This window comes from Malaclemys terrapin, chromosome 7 (assembly GCF_027887155.1).
Source record: "Malaclemys terrapin pileata isolate rMalTer1 chromosome 7, rMalTer1.hap1, whole genome shotgun sequence".
In the NCBI taxonomy this organism is placed as follows: Eukaryota; Metazoa; Chordata; order Testudines; family Emydidae; genus Malaclemys; species Malaclemys terrapin.
This window is the reverse complement of record NC_071511.1, coordinates 4,594,594-4,607,572: the sequence shown is the minus strand read 5'-3', so window position 1 is coordinate 4,607,572 and position 12,979 is coordinate 4,594,594. Positions and strand designations below refer to the sequence as shown.

Below are 12,979 nucleotides of genomic sequence, written 5' to 3'. Positions count from 1 at the left end.
CTGAGTAGCACCACACCTTACTGATTTCAATAGGACCACTTGGCAAGGACAGTGCTACTCATCATCGGGCTCTGGTTCTCTGTGCTGAGTTGTGACACTGCATTCCAATCTGAGCAGATGGGATATGCTACTTTGGGCTGTTGGGAGCTCAGCTGTTCTTCAAAGATGACCAGCTCAGCTTGGTGAAGAACTAGGAAGGACCGCACCACGCCACTCTGAAATCATGGCCACAGCGGTGTCAGTGGTAAAACTCCCATTGGCTTCAGTGGGGCTGGGATTGTACAGATTGGGATTACTGTAGACAGAGGAATGCATGTATTCGTCCCTCTTAAATGGACTTCAGCAACTAGCCAGAAACCAGCTGCTAAGGATCTGATTCTCTTACTCCAGGTTTACACTGTTGTAACTGAGGTCAGAATCTGGCCCCAAATCAGGGAGCGAGAAAGAAACAAACATGCACCCTCTGGAAAAGAGAAATGCATGAAGCCCTATCCCCACCCCGAGTCTCGTTTCAAAGATGAGAATTGGTCGGGGGTTGTATTAAGGGCACGGCAGATAGCGGGAGTTTTGCTTGAAAAAGGACTACAGCACCAGGCCCAAACACCTGATGTCAAGAGAAGGGCTGATAAATGTTACATATAACTGACATCTAGCTTCTGTAAAAACAATCTAATGCTCCATTGGACTGTTAAGATCAAACAGTTTGAAAAGTTTCTTAAACCCTTTGACACACATTGTGCTCCCAGCAACACCAACGCAACTTGTTGACTCTAAAGTCAATCGAGTTATTTTGGAGTAACTGAGAGCAGCTGATACACACACATGGCTATAGCTATCCAATGTGTCACCTAGGGAGGTGGTGGATTCTCCATCCCTGGCGGTCTTTACATCAAGATTGGATGTTACTTTTTAAAAGGAATGTTTTGGCTCAATGGGCTGAAAGCAAGAATCACTGGGTGAAATTCTACACCCTGTGTTGTGCAGAATGATCAGTTCTGCTGTTAAGCTCTGCGAATCTCTGTTACCACGTTAAAATGTTTTGTTTTTTTCTCCTGCCAGGTTTGGAGGGTGGCAGAACATTTTTCAATGCAGTGAAAGAAGGAGACACAGTGATTTTCGCAAGTGATGATGAACAGGACCGTATCCTGTGGGTTCAAGCCATGTACCGGGCCACCGGCCAGTCCCACAAACCTGTCCCACCGACCCAAGTTCAAAAGCTTAATGCTAAGGGAGGAAATGTTCCCCAGCTAGATGCCCCAATCTCTCAATTTTGTAAGTAAATAAAGTTCTCCTAGACAGCAGAAGTCTCTGATGGAAAGAGTTTCTGCACTGATGTGAATAAATAGTCAGACACAAAATTCCAACTTTTTGAAATATTTTTTTGTGATTTCTAAGCTGTTCTTACATCAGTGAATTCATAACCAGTTAACCTTGTGTTTTACCCACAATCAAACTCAAGAAACAAATTATGAGGGGAGATTGTAAAATGAGTATCTTAAAGTGCAATACTTGATAGAAGAGAGATTCTGGGAGAAACATTTTCAATAGGGCTAAAGCCCAACCTTCTCTTTTACGGGAATGCTTTTCCCATCCACAAGAAGAAAGTCACAGGTCCAGATCAGCGAATTTGATTTGCACCAGAGATCAGGTACCTAGAGGTGCAAGTGCCCAGATTTACACCCACACTTCAATTGCACATTCAAAAACATAGGTACAATTGTGAAGGTGCAAAACTCACCCACAAAAAGAGGCTCCCTGTTGAAAACTTAAACTATGGGAAAGCGTGTGGTATTTTTATTAGGTTGCTTTTACAGATCAGGTAGATGTGAATTTTCATCTTATAACTCTTGATTATCTGCACATGCTGTGTGTTTGTTCATAGTTTGCTGAATTTTATATTTAGCATGATTCTTTTTGCCTTGTCAATATGATCTGATTTTAAACTAAACAAAAATCCATTATTTAAACAATCATAAGAAGCCAACACAAGTAAAAAAAGGATGAATGAGGTGCACATTTTTTCTTGAACATATCTTAGTACCACCTTTCATAGCTCTTAATTGTGGACGTGTATCTCCCTTTAACTTCAACAAGAATTATGCATGTGCATCAAGAAGAGACTGAAACCACTAGGTAAAATAAGGAAAAGACCATAAATTCCTTAAGAAATTCTTCTAATTAAATCAACTTTACATTTAAAATTGAAGAGCAATTAAAATAGGATCTATAGAACTGTAATTGTTTTGAATATTTTGACATGATCAAGGAATTTAGAACTATATTGTCCATATAAGGTGAAATCTACTTAGGGTTAACATCATTTGGGCTTTTTTTGAAAAATCAGGATTTAATATACTAGTCTCGGGATTTATAAGAACTATATTTCCAGTCCCCATAGAATACAATTGTGGGACATGTAGAACATGTGGACTATTGGACCTTTTTTACTGTGCTTCATGTACTTGCATAGTTTGGACTCTATTCTGCACTGCATATCTTGTGTCCCCTTATAACATCAATGAGAACATAGCATGATACAGCTTGGTCAATGCATATTACGTGTTTTCCCTTCTGTGGTCCTGCTTCTGACCTTACAGAATCAAAATTCCCATTGACCTACGGGGTCATTGACTTAACTAAGGACTGAAGGATTGGACCCTAGAATGGCCTGGGGCCATGAAAGAGAGTGTAGATAACTGGCTAACAGGAGCATCTTACATGTTGGGAGATTTAACCCATATGTCTTGTGCTTATTCAATAGACCTGTCTGGGGCATGGTGATCTTGGTGCAATCACAAGGATCATATTTTCACCCACCCAAATTCTTTGTCAAAAGGGTCTTCAAAATCCTGTCCTCCTTGCATCTGTTTGTGGGGCAAAACTTTTTTGGTCAGTAGCCATTTTCGTAAGTATCGTAAGCAAGCACCAAGGAAGGGGGTGGAGCAAGGACCCGAGTGTGGCTGGTTCAGTGCCAGCTACGGCATATTTTAGGGCAGCCTCAGAGCTACTGCAAAGTATGTTAGCGGGTAGCATCCTGTAAGGGGCTGCCTGTCGGCATGGTTGCTATAGACCGGCAGCCCTGGGCACAGCCCTTCTCTTCCCAACATAACCCTATACCAGACCTGGCTAAGAGCTGACAATGCCAACCGAGGAGTCTTTTTGCTCTGCAAGAGCAGCACAAAGGGGCCATACTTGGGGAGGGAGTCTGGTCCACGCGTTTGCAGGTCCCCATTCTCAGACACCTTTATCCTTAACAAATATACACTAATCAAACGCATTTGCAGTAGGCCTTTCCCACCACCTTACAGGAACTGAAGACAACGAGTACCAAGGGGTGTAACTCAGCGCCACACTCTGCCCATGGTCGGGGCCTGCATCCTGTCCTCTGGGGCTGGAGTAAGCAGGATTGTACCCATTGTACTGATAGGTAAACTGAGATGGAGAGGTTCAGCGATTTGCCTGTGAGTGAGTGGCAGAGTCAGGAACAGAACACAGGAGTCCTAGCTTCTTCTAACCATTATGCAACCTCCATCAAAGACTTGGGGCATGCCCCTTCATTCTCCCATGCTCCGTATATTCCCGTACACTATCCATACATACAGGTGTAGAAACTCCACAAGTTCGAACTTGCACTTTCCTTCTCATTCTTCCACCGAGGCTGGGTTTTCACCTCCCTCCTTCCAACTAAAGAAGCCAGGATCTTAGACCCCTAAATTCATCCTCTGTGATCAATTAGAGTAAAGAGCCATCCCTGCAGAGCCCTCTGTTCTTCTCAGGGCCTTGTACCATCCTCACCAGCCTAAGATCTGAAGCCTTTGGCCTCTACGCTACCACCAAGACTCATTGGCAGAATGGTTTCCACACCACTTTTGCTGTTGTTGGAGCCCCTTACTGCTAAAGTTGCTAAAAAAAACCTTTTCAAGAGGGTAATTCCAAAGTGCAGAGTTGGGAACCCAGACAAACGCCTGCATATTTCTTCCACAGTATCTAGATGAACAGATCCTCCTACACAAGCGACAAGGGGAAAGAGGAAAACATGCCAGAGCCCAGATTCATCCACGCATTTCAGCTGCTCTCTGCCGATGGCAGCAGTAAGGAGCTAGGCCCAATAGCTTATTTTTTTATGCCTGTATATTAGTGTATGTTCTGTGGACAGAATATTGTGCTCATTTAAAAGATCATTGGGTAGTAAAATACATGCAGCTTAAGTCATAAAAAGCAGATGCGAGTCCTTCATGCACACATGATGTTTACAGTCAAGTGTTTTGGTTATAGATAGAGATCTGGATTAAATCTTTTAACTTCTAACAAATCAAGTATTGCATTTTAAAAGGGGGGTTGGTTTGCTGGGGGTGGGTTGTTTTATTTGTTGTGTTGCCTGCAGAAAGGTAAGGACTACTGTTAAGCACTTTATTCTTGTGCATTTAACTATATACCTTGCAGATCTTATTTTTTCTTGCTTATTATAGGGTAAAGTTCTTGGCAAACGAAGCACTTGCAAGAAAGTAAATGTTAAAGCAGTGTCTCTATAAGTTGTTTTGTTATTGCTTTCCTGGGCAGAGTAAGCAGCTTAAAGATGGTAGAACTGTTTTCTGTTATACACACACGCACACACACAAATCCAACACCCCAGTCTTGTTATGTAGCTGTCTGTTAAACAGAAACTTGAGAACAACACATTTTGCAGTGGGGAAACTTGGGAGTAATGCTGAATTCATTTGGTTCCCACATAATTTGACTTAGCAAATATAAACTTTATGCATTACTCAACTTGTCTTCTAACTGGCTAGCAACACTTGACTTTGAAATAAACAAACAGCTCTAAGCAAGGGTGGAGTGTATTTTTTGTGCGATTTAAATACTGGAAAAAAATAGATCCTGCTATTCATTAATTTTTATATGACTCTACAATCCCTTTTACGTGGGTGAAACAGCACCTGTTAGACTGAGAATTTCTGCCTTTTTATTGTTGTTTTGCTACAATTTAAAAGAAAAAAATACACTAACACAAAGCTATACTTTTTCTCAAATATTTGCATTTATAAGAGAAAAATCCCAAAGCCATGCTTGTTTACTGTTGAAATGATGTACAGTACTGTAGTTAATAATGCTGCCAAGTATATTATACCCTTTGGCAATATATTAAGCTTCATAAAAGTGGTCACTTGTATGGGAGCACCAATCTTTGTCCATTCTATGTCAGTAGTACATTAAACCAAAAAAAATCATACTCAGCTTTCATTTTTTGAAAAAAAATTATTTTAAACGTTAAAGATTGGTCAGTAATTGTTTTACATACCACTTGTGATTATACTTCATTTTTAATGTGTGTTTATATTTAATGGCTGTTAACCACATCATATACCAAGAGTTGGCTGTTTTGAGAATTGTAATTATTTGTTCCACCATAATAAATGGCTAGGTTTATTGAGCTTCATAAGAAATTTTCAGCTGTAAGTGTCGTTGTTGTTTTGGGGGATTTTTTTTTAAGTTTTCTTTTTCATTCTTTGCTTGAACCCAAGTACTTTAGCGCTAGGTTAGGGTTCCTGTCTGCTTTCCTGAGCCTTGTTGCTAGTCTTTATGTTATTCTGGTTTGTTCCTTCTTACCCTGCTAACTTCTAGCTGGACTCAAGGGTAAGTGCTTCCCTGTAGCTAGCACAGCTCAGATAATCAGACTAGATTATCTGACATATGCAATGTGCTTATTTTTCACTTAAATCTTTCTCATGTTTAGATTTTTTAGTAAAACTTTCCATGTTATTTTCCTGAATTTAGGTTTGAAATGTAACTTTCCATACTGAAATTAGGATGCATGTGATGTTTGCATAATTGCCTTCTCTCCCTGGCTTTCACATTGGCATCAATTGATCCTCTTAGTAAAGCCAATCATTAACATTTCCTATTTTTCATTCCAAGATGTAAATATTAATTAACATCACAATAAATCTGTAAATAATACCTTTTTTTGTTTCATGGAATTTACATCTAGTTGACTGCTTAATGCCTGAAAACAGATCATTTTGCACTGTATCATTTTTTTCCGTTCCAATTATTAGCATGGTGTAGTGCACCAGCAGTGTGGGGGTAACCATGGACACCTCAAAGAATAGAAAGGTAGGGTAGTAAACCTGAAGAGGCCTAACTGAGCAAGACAAGGTGTACTTCAAAGAAACAAAACCCAAAACAGAAAGACATTCCTTGCACATCCAAGCATGAGTCTTCATGGTTTGACATTTTCTGATCATGTAAAATCAGTAGTGGGTTATTCTGAAAACAAACTGTAGCTCTTTGTTTACTATATATATTTCCAGACAGGAAAGACAATCCACTATGCGTTAAAATAGTTTAGTCACAATAGGGACTGTTCCTATTCCCAAAAACAAATATACTTGAATGTTTAACATGTGGTCTCAAATGTCATTTTTATATCAAAGAAATGCTTTTTTAAGTATACTAAATTAAGAAAATTGCTAGAAGAGCTTTTTATCCTCTTTTTGTTATTTTCCTATAAAGATACCTATTTAAACAGAAAGATAATAGTTTAAACTTGTGGAATAAAATTTTTTTCCTCAGTTATTTGTTCAGTCTTAAATAAAATATACACTGTACTAATTCTTTATTCATGTTTAAAACGCTGTTCCTCAAACACATGGTGAGTGCATACTTTACTTAAGAGGGAGTAGAAGCTGTTGGTCATGAGAGCTGGCAAATATGTATTTGGAGTATTCTGAATGCAATTATGAGAAGGAGCAGGTGGTATCTACCCTCCTGAGCATTAAACAATACTCCTTTTTTTTTCTTGCATAAATGTACCCCCAGGTTGCAGGCAGAATTTCTTTACCCCTTCTTAGCAGATACTACTTTTTCTTTTCTTTTATCTTTTAAATTTTTTGGATGTCTGATGAGGATTCTGATCCAACTTTGCCACACAACATTGACTTGGTAAAAATTAAGGATTTCAACACTTTTTAAAGAAAGAAAGAATGAATGAATTTGCGTCTGATGTGCTTTAATTGCTTTATTTTATATATATATATATATATAAATCTCATGAGAACATTATGTCTTCTTGTATTGTCAACTTGCAGATGCTACATATCAGGAATGCAGTATTAAAATATTAATTCACTTCTCACATAACTTGCATGAATTTAAAATAAACTATATATCGCTTTTTTGTGTTTTAAAAAGCATGAATGACTTATTAAAACAGTTGTATATTTCCCCATCATTAAATTCAAAATATTTAAAAAAACAGTTAAAAAATATTTTATCCTAGAAGTAGCTTTTCTCTAAGATCTAATTTTTACTTATTCTGTGAACCACTTGGTTTTATCACATATTATAAACTGCAATTCACTTAACTACTGAACCTTGAATAACTTAGATTTCATTTAAAAATATAGTATAATTAATAATTTACAGTAAAATGATTTACTCACTATTAAATCTTTAAAATGAAGTTGTAAAATATGTTTTCATATCCAGTAGAGGGAAAAGTAAAAACCAAGTAAGAAAAAGTGTGACAGACTAGTCTCATTATTTCAAACAGCAGTAACAATACTAAAAATGAGCGCTCGTAACTTTGGGCATGTAGGTAACTTCATTCACCTGAGTAGTCCCGTTGCTTTCAATGGGTTAGGTGAGTAAAGCTACATGCATAAGTGTTTGCAGAGAGGGACATAATCATGGTAAAATATGAAATATTAATTGGATTGACTTTTGATCAGTGGCAACATTATATCGTACATAAAGAGGAAGGGACACAAATATCATTGCCAGCAATTCAGTAAGAAACAACAATATGGTGCTTTAAGTCCTATTTAATTAATTTATTTATTTGACTAGAACACTAGCAGCGTGAGCTAGTGTTTTCAGTTCTACAGATTCAAGCAAACCTCAGTTCCTGGGCACTTTCTTTTGGTGTTTTGTTAACAAGTAGTCATTCTGAGAGTCTCTGTAAGTTCTGCTTAATCTATGAGACCATGAAGAAATTTAGCTGTTCCTCAAAGCATGCAGTCAACTGTGTGGCACAACACAATGAGCAGGGAGTTCGCCTGCAGTTCTGCTTGCCCTCTCTCCCACTGTTGTGCATAGCTGAAGAAGAGTTAAGTTACTGAAAAACTTAGCGTTGTAGTCTGACCATGCCAATAAAGACTCTTCTAGAAATATCTGTAAATGAATAGCTGCCATCAATCATTGTCATTCCTTTATTTCATGTCTCCTGATGAGGTTGACTAGTGTCATTGTTTGTTACCGTCCAAACCACATCTTCATTCTTGTAATGTCAAGCAGATATGACAAGTACACATTTTCCAGATGAGTAGGATACAAAGTCACCTTTTAATTTACAGTTTTATAAACAAATGTGTTGTAAAATTTACTGGATGTTCAGTTGCCCTTGGTACTCAAACAAAGTCACTCATTACTGAAAATAAATAATTTGGAGTCGGAAATTCTTACAATAAAATGGCTACCCATAGCCTTTTATAACAAGAATTCTTTTATGGAGCTTGTCCCCAGTTGTGAACTGCAGCAGTCTTAACAAAATCTGCCTAAATTCTTACTGTAGCAAAAGACACCAGGGGGAAAAAAACAAAACAAAAACACAAATAGCAAGAAAGGGATGTTTGACCTTTTTGTCTGTTGCTTTTAATTGACTGTCGTAAATAACAGAAGGACTGCCCTAATAGAACAGAGTGGTGGGGCATTTTTTTTCTTGCTTTTTTTTCATATCTATGTCTTACTGACATTGACAGATTTTTAAGACTGTGACTTCAAACATATATACAAAATATGTGTTTGACAGAGAACCACAGTAAGGATAGCTAAGGCAGACAAGATAGACATGCCAGTTTTTTGTAATGCTACAAGTAGAATAAAATAAAATTGCAATAAGAGAAATGTATTAAGAAGGGCAATAATGTAAATTTCAAAGTTTAGCATAAAAGGCTGCAGCATAGTTTTCAAGAACGAAGGTTAATAGAGTTTGTGATGCCAGTATAACTTTACTCACAGTCTAAGATGTAAAACAACTTTTTTTTGGCCAGTAGCATAATGTTGTCTTGAGGCCTTGAATAAAGAAGTGCCAACTAACTTGGCAAAGCACCTTGGAAAGGGATTGTAAATTACAGAAACAGCACATACTCTCTTTTTCTTTGTATTTAATTATCATTGTTATAAGAACAGATCAGAGTCATAAGGCCAAACTACTGATTTATTAAAAGTGTCTACAAATTATATGTACAATTTGGGTCTGAGTTTGAGCCATCTACCTTTATTTTGTAATTTGCTTAAAGGCGCGTTCAAGCGGTACAAATTGTTTATTTTGAAAGATGACTGTTTTATACAAAAATCATTATTTTACATGCAGATATAGTTGTTACTTTAAAATCTTGAGTGCCTGTCTGAGGCGGTTGGGGCAAGGTATTTATGCTTTGCTTTTTCCTAGGTAGGTAAATGTTTTTAGCATAATTGGCTTCTAAAATTCAGTTTTGGGAATAAATTAAAAAAAAATCAAGATACGAAAACAAATTGCAGATTGAGTGGTGCATTTATTTTGTAATGTAAAATAATTCAGTGAGCGAAGGCAAATTTAGTGTAGGGTTGTAATTTTTTATCTACTGAGACATATCCTAAATGGTCCAGAGAATTTTGAGCAGCTAGACCGGTGCAATATTTTTATTTAAGTTAAATATGTGTGTGCGTAACATGCAATAGAATCATTTCCCAAAGACATCTCCAATTCAAATCCCATTTGATTTTCATGAAAGACCTCCTCTTGAAAGCATAATTTCCTCAATTCAATCCAAGATGGTGGTTTGTGCGCACCTAATCCTGCAGTCTACCTACGTAAAACAACTACTGGACATGATGAGTGGTTTTGTGTAGATGAGAGCTGCAGCATTGAACCATGATGAGGACTGCTGTCGTGAAGCTTACTTTCTGTGCCAGAAATGGTCACATTTTCAATAATTTTAATGAGCAGAACTCATGCAAATTGCCCTTCTTTGGAATACATCTTGGTCAGTCAATTTCATAAAATACCATCTACGGTAACTGTCTCTTCATGTGGTCATTTTGAGCCCGTCAGATCTTTGGGGGGATAGAGAGGATTTCAAGTGGGTACATACTTGGGAGCTAGGTGAGGCATTGCTTTGCAAAGACTAATGAAAGTATAATTATCTTTGGGGTCAATTTTTACCACAGTGCAGTGGAATTTGGCAAGAGCCTACTGACCACTTAACTTTGTGGGCTGTGCCTAGGGACCTATATAGGTCCTCTGCTCTAGGGTGTAGATGGCTTGTAAACTTATATTTGATCAGAGAGGTCTCAAAAACCATGAGCAGATCCTTAGCTCCATTGAAGTCAGTTAAACTATGAGATTAACGCCATCTAAGGATCTGCCCCATGTCCCTCTCGTGAACAGAAATTGAAAGGCATCCCAGGTCAGTGTGAAAGGGAGAAAGTAGCAGTAATTTATAGTTACATATTTTCTAGCAGATCAGTTTAAAGTGGTTCAACAAAAAAAGAGGGAAATGGCCCTTAAAACTTCTAGTTGGGTTACTCAAGGCTAAGAAAGTATCCTCTTTGCTAAACAACAAGATTGACAGTGCACCCTGGCTCATAATTGAAAAGTAATAAAATATCTGAGCAGAACTGGCAAATTAAGGCCTCCAGCCAGTTTGTCAGCTTGCAGTCTACTCGAGGAAATTTGAGAGCAGCAGTTTACTAAAAAAAAGCCTTGATATATCTGTTAAAATTGTAAAGCTATTTTATGGGCACTAGATGTGGAATTGAAAACAGCAGATACAAAACCTTTAGTAGTGTATTCATATTAATCAAATCGATCTTGGCCCAGAGGGACAAAAAGGATGGGGCATAATCTGTCAGAATAGATAGAAACCAGCCTATTGGTGTGTTGATAGTGCGCTACAATGAGAGACCCAAGGTTGGAGTGCACTTTAGATCCTATGCCGTAGGCTGGTGGAGACTAAATGTGTCATGGAGGTGATGCACTAATTCTCCATGTTGGGGAGGCTGCCCCACACGTCGGAGCCAACACACACACACTAGCTAATCCGTAGGCAGCATCAACTCTAAATGGACCTGCTGTTTCTCTCTTCATGCTGGATGCATGGAGTCACAGGGAGGGAAAAACTAGTTGTGGGTCAGGTAATAGGCAGATAGATGGCAAATGGGAATTTTTATGTTGAACAAAATAGAAAAAGTTAGCCCCAGTACTGTAACATACATTCTAAACCACAGTACCTGTTCAGCAGATTTCTAATCAAAACGATTACAAGCTTCTGCCGAATTAAGTATTGCTTGCAGTTAATTGAAATGTTACGTTTTGAATCTATGTTGTCATTCTGATGGGCAATGCTATCAATATATTTAACTACAGAATATCAAGAAAAATGTAGACAATGTCTCCTATAATAGATGGAATATCTATGGGTTTAGACATTCCCAAGACATCTTGTAAAATGACATCGTCTTTCATAGGTTAATTTTAAATCTTTAATTAATCTTCTATTTAACATAATTATTTGCTTCCATATAAGTCTTACTTCTATTTTTTTTAAGTTGCATATTTTTGTGTCTTATTGGAAAGGGTTAGTTTGGTTTAGAAACAAATATAAATACCAAATTAGTAGTAAGAAACACTAAATTTTAATTTACTGTGGTTTTGTGCTCTTTCAGCCTCTGTACTTGTTTCAAGACCACACAGTTCCCCTAGGAGTTGTAAACAGAGTGAGATTTAAACCCTGCTCTATTTGTGAGGGATTTGGCAAGAACCCATGTAGCAGGAAACTTGAGTAAATGCAAAAAGAGAGTGAAAAGTGTCTTTTAATTTAGTCATTTTCCATAGAACAAAGCTACTGCCTAGGGATCTCTCCTTGGCCACACCTACACTGAATATTTTGTTTTGGTTCCACTGGTGAATTTAGTATAATTTTAGTTATATATGTTGAGATTAATTAGTTAGCCCCTAGGAGTTTGTGCCGATAGACGTCACCCACATCAGAGAAGTGTGAAGACGTTGAGGCTATTAATTCACAAAAGATGGCAGCTCATAATCCTAGCAGAGTAAATTCTGTCTGTCTGTTGAAATGGCTAACTCAATCTGCACACAATCAGGCTACTTCTTTCGTGACAACAAACTACATCTCAATTTAACTTATCAGCAATGCTTAAATGAGCATCTTTTTTATTTCATTGAGATAGCATTTAAAAGCTGTTGTAACAAAATCTGAGATTGGGGGAGAGAAATATTGGCATTTTGATGCAAAAAATTATAGCTGGTTTTATATCTAGAAAACCTAGTAAATTTAGAGAAATTGCTACAGACATAACTTTACTAGAATGGCAGAATCTATTATATAATTAATCTCAAATAACTAAATAGGAGTTAATTTACTTTTGCAAGCCAAAAATCTGTTAGCTTATTGTGTTTTGTAAGATACAGAATAAGTTATTGGGTTTGTGTTCTGTTTTTAAATACAGAATAAATGCACTATAAAGAGCAGTTGACAAGATGTTAATTCTAAAAGCTTTGGCCTGAATGCAATAAGATAGTCAAAACGTGATGCAAGTTGACAATGGGAGGTGAAGGATATATTTTGGGAAAATAAAAGTTAATGGCAATATAGGGGAAGAGAATTATTTAGCTTTCATGCTTCATGGTGTATATTTTTCTCTCTCGTGTATATGTCAAATAGAATGTGCTGTATTTCTCTAAATTGTGTCTTTCTCTATATGTATAAATGAACAGATGCAGATAGAGCTCAAAAGCATGGCATGGATGAATTTATCTCTTCCAACCCCTGTAACTTTGACCACGCTTCACTCTTTGAGATGGTTCAGCGCCTCACTTTGGACCACAGACTTAATGATTCGTATTCTTGTCTGGCAAGTATATTCTTTGGTCTATAGTGATATAAACACCAGGAAAGAAAGTCAGAGCTAGTGCAAG

The 12,979-nt window shown here is 37.4% G+C and overlaps 1 protein-coding gene across 9 annotated transcripts in view; it reads left to right on the top strand.

The window, feature by feature from the left end:
* Positions 1–12,979, top strand: part of CADPS (calcium dependent secretion activator) — a 357,481-nt gene that overhangs the window by 227,483 nt on the left and 117,019 nt on the right. For all 9 annotated transcript variants that reach the window (XM_054035472.1, XM_054035467.1, XM_054035476.1 and 6 more), the window contains exons 11-12: positions 1,060–1,272; positions 12,779–12,915. In XM_054035472.1, the coding sequence (XP_053891447.1) occupies positions 1,060–1,272; positions 12,779–12,915 (350 nt within the window). The remainder of the gene's footprint in view (positions 1–1,059; positions 1,273–12,778; positions 12,916–12,979) is intronic.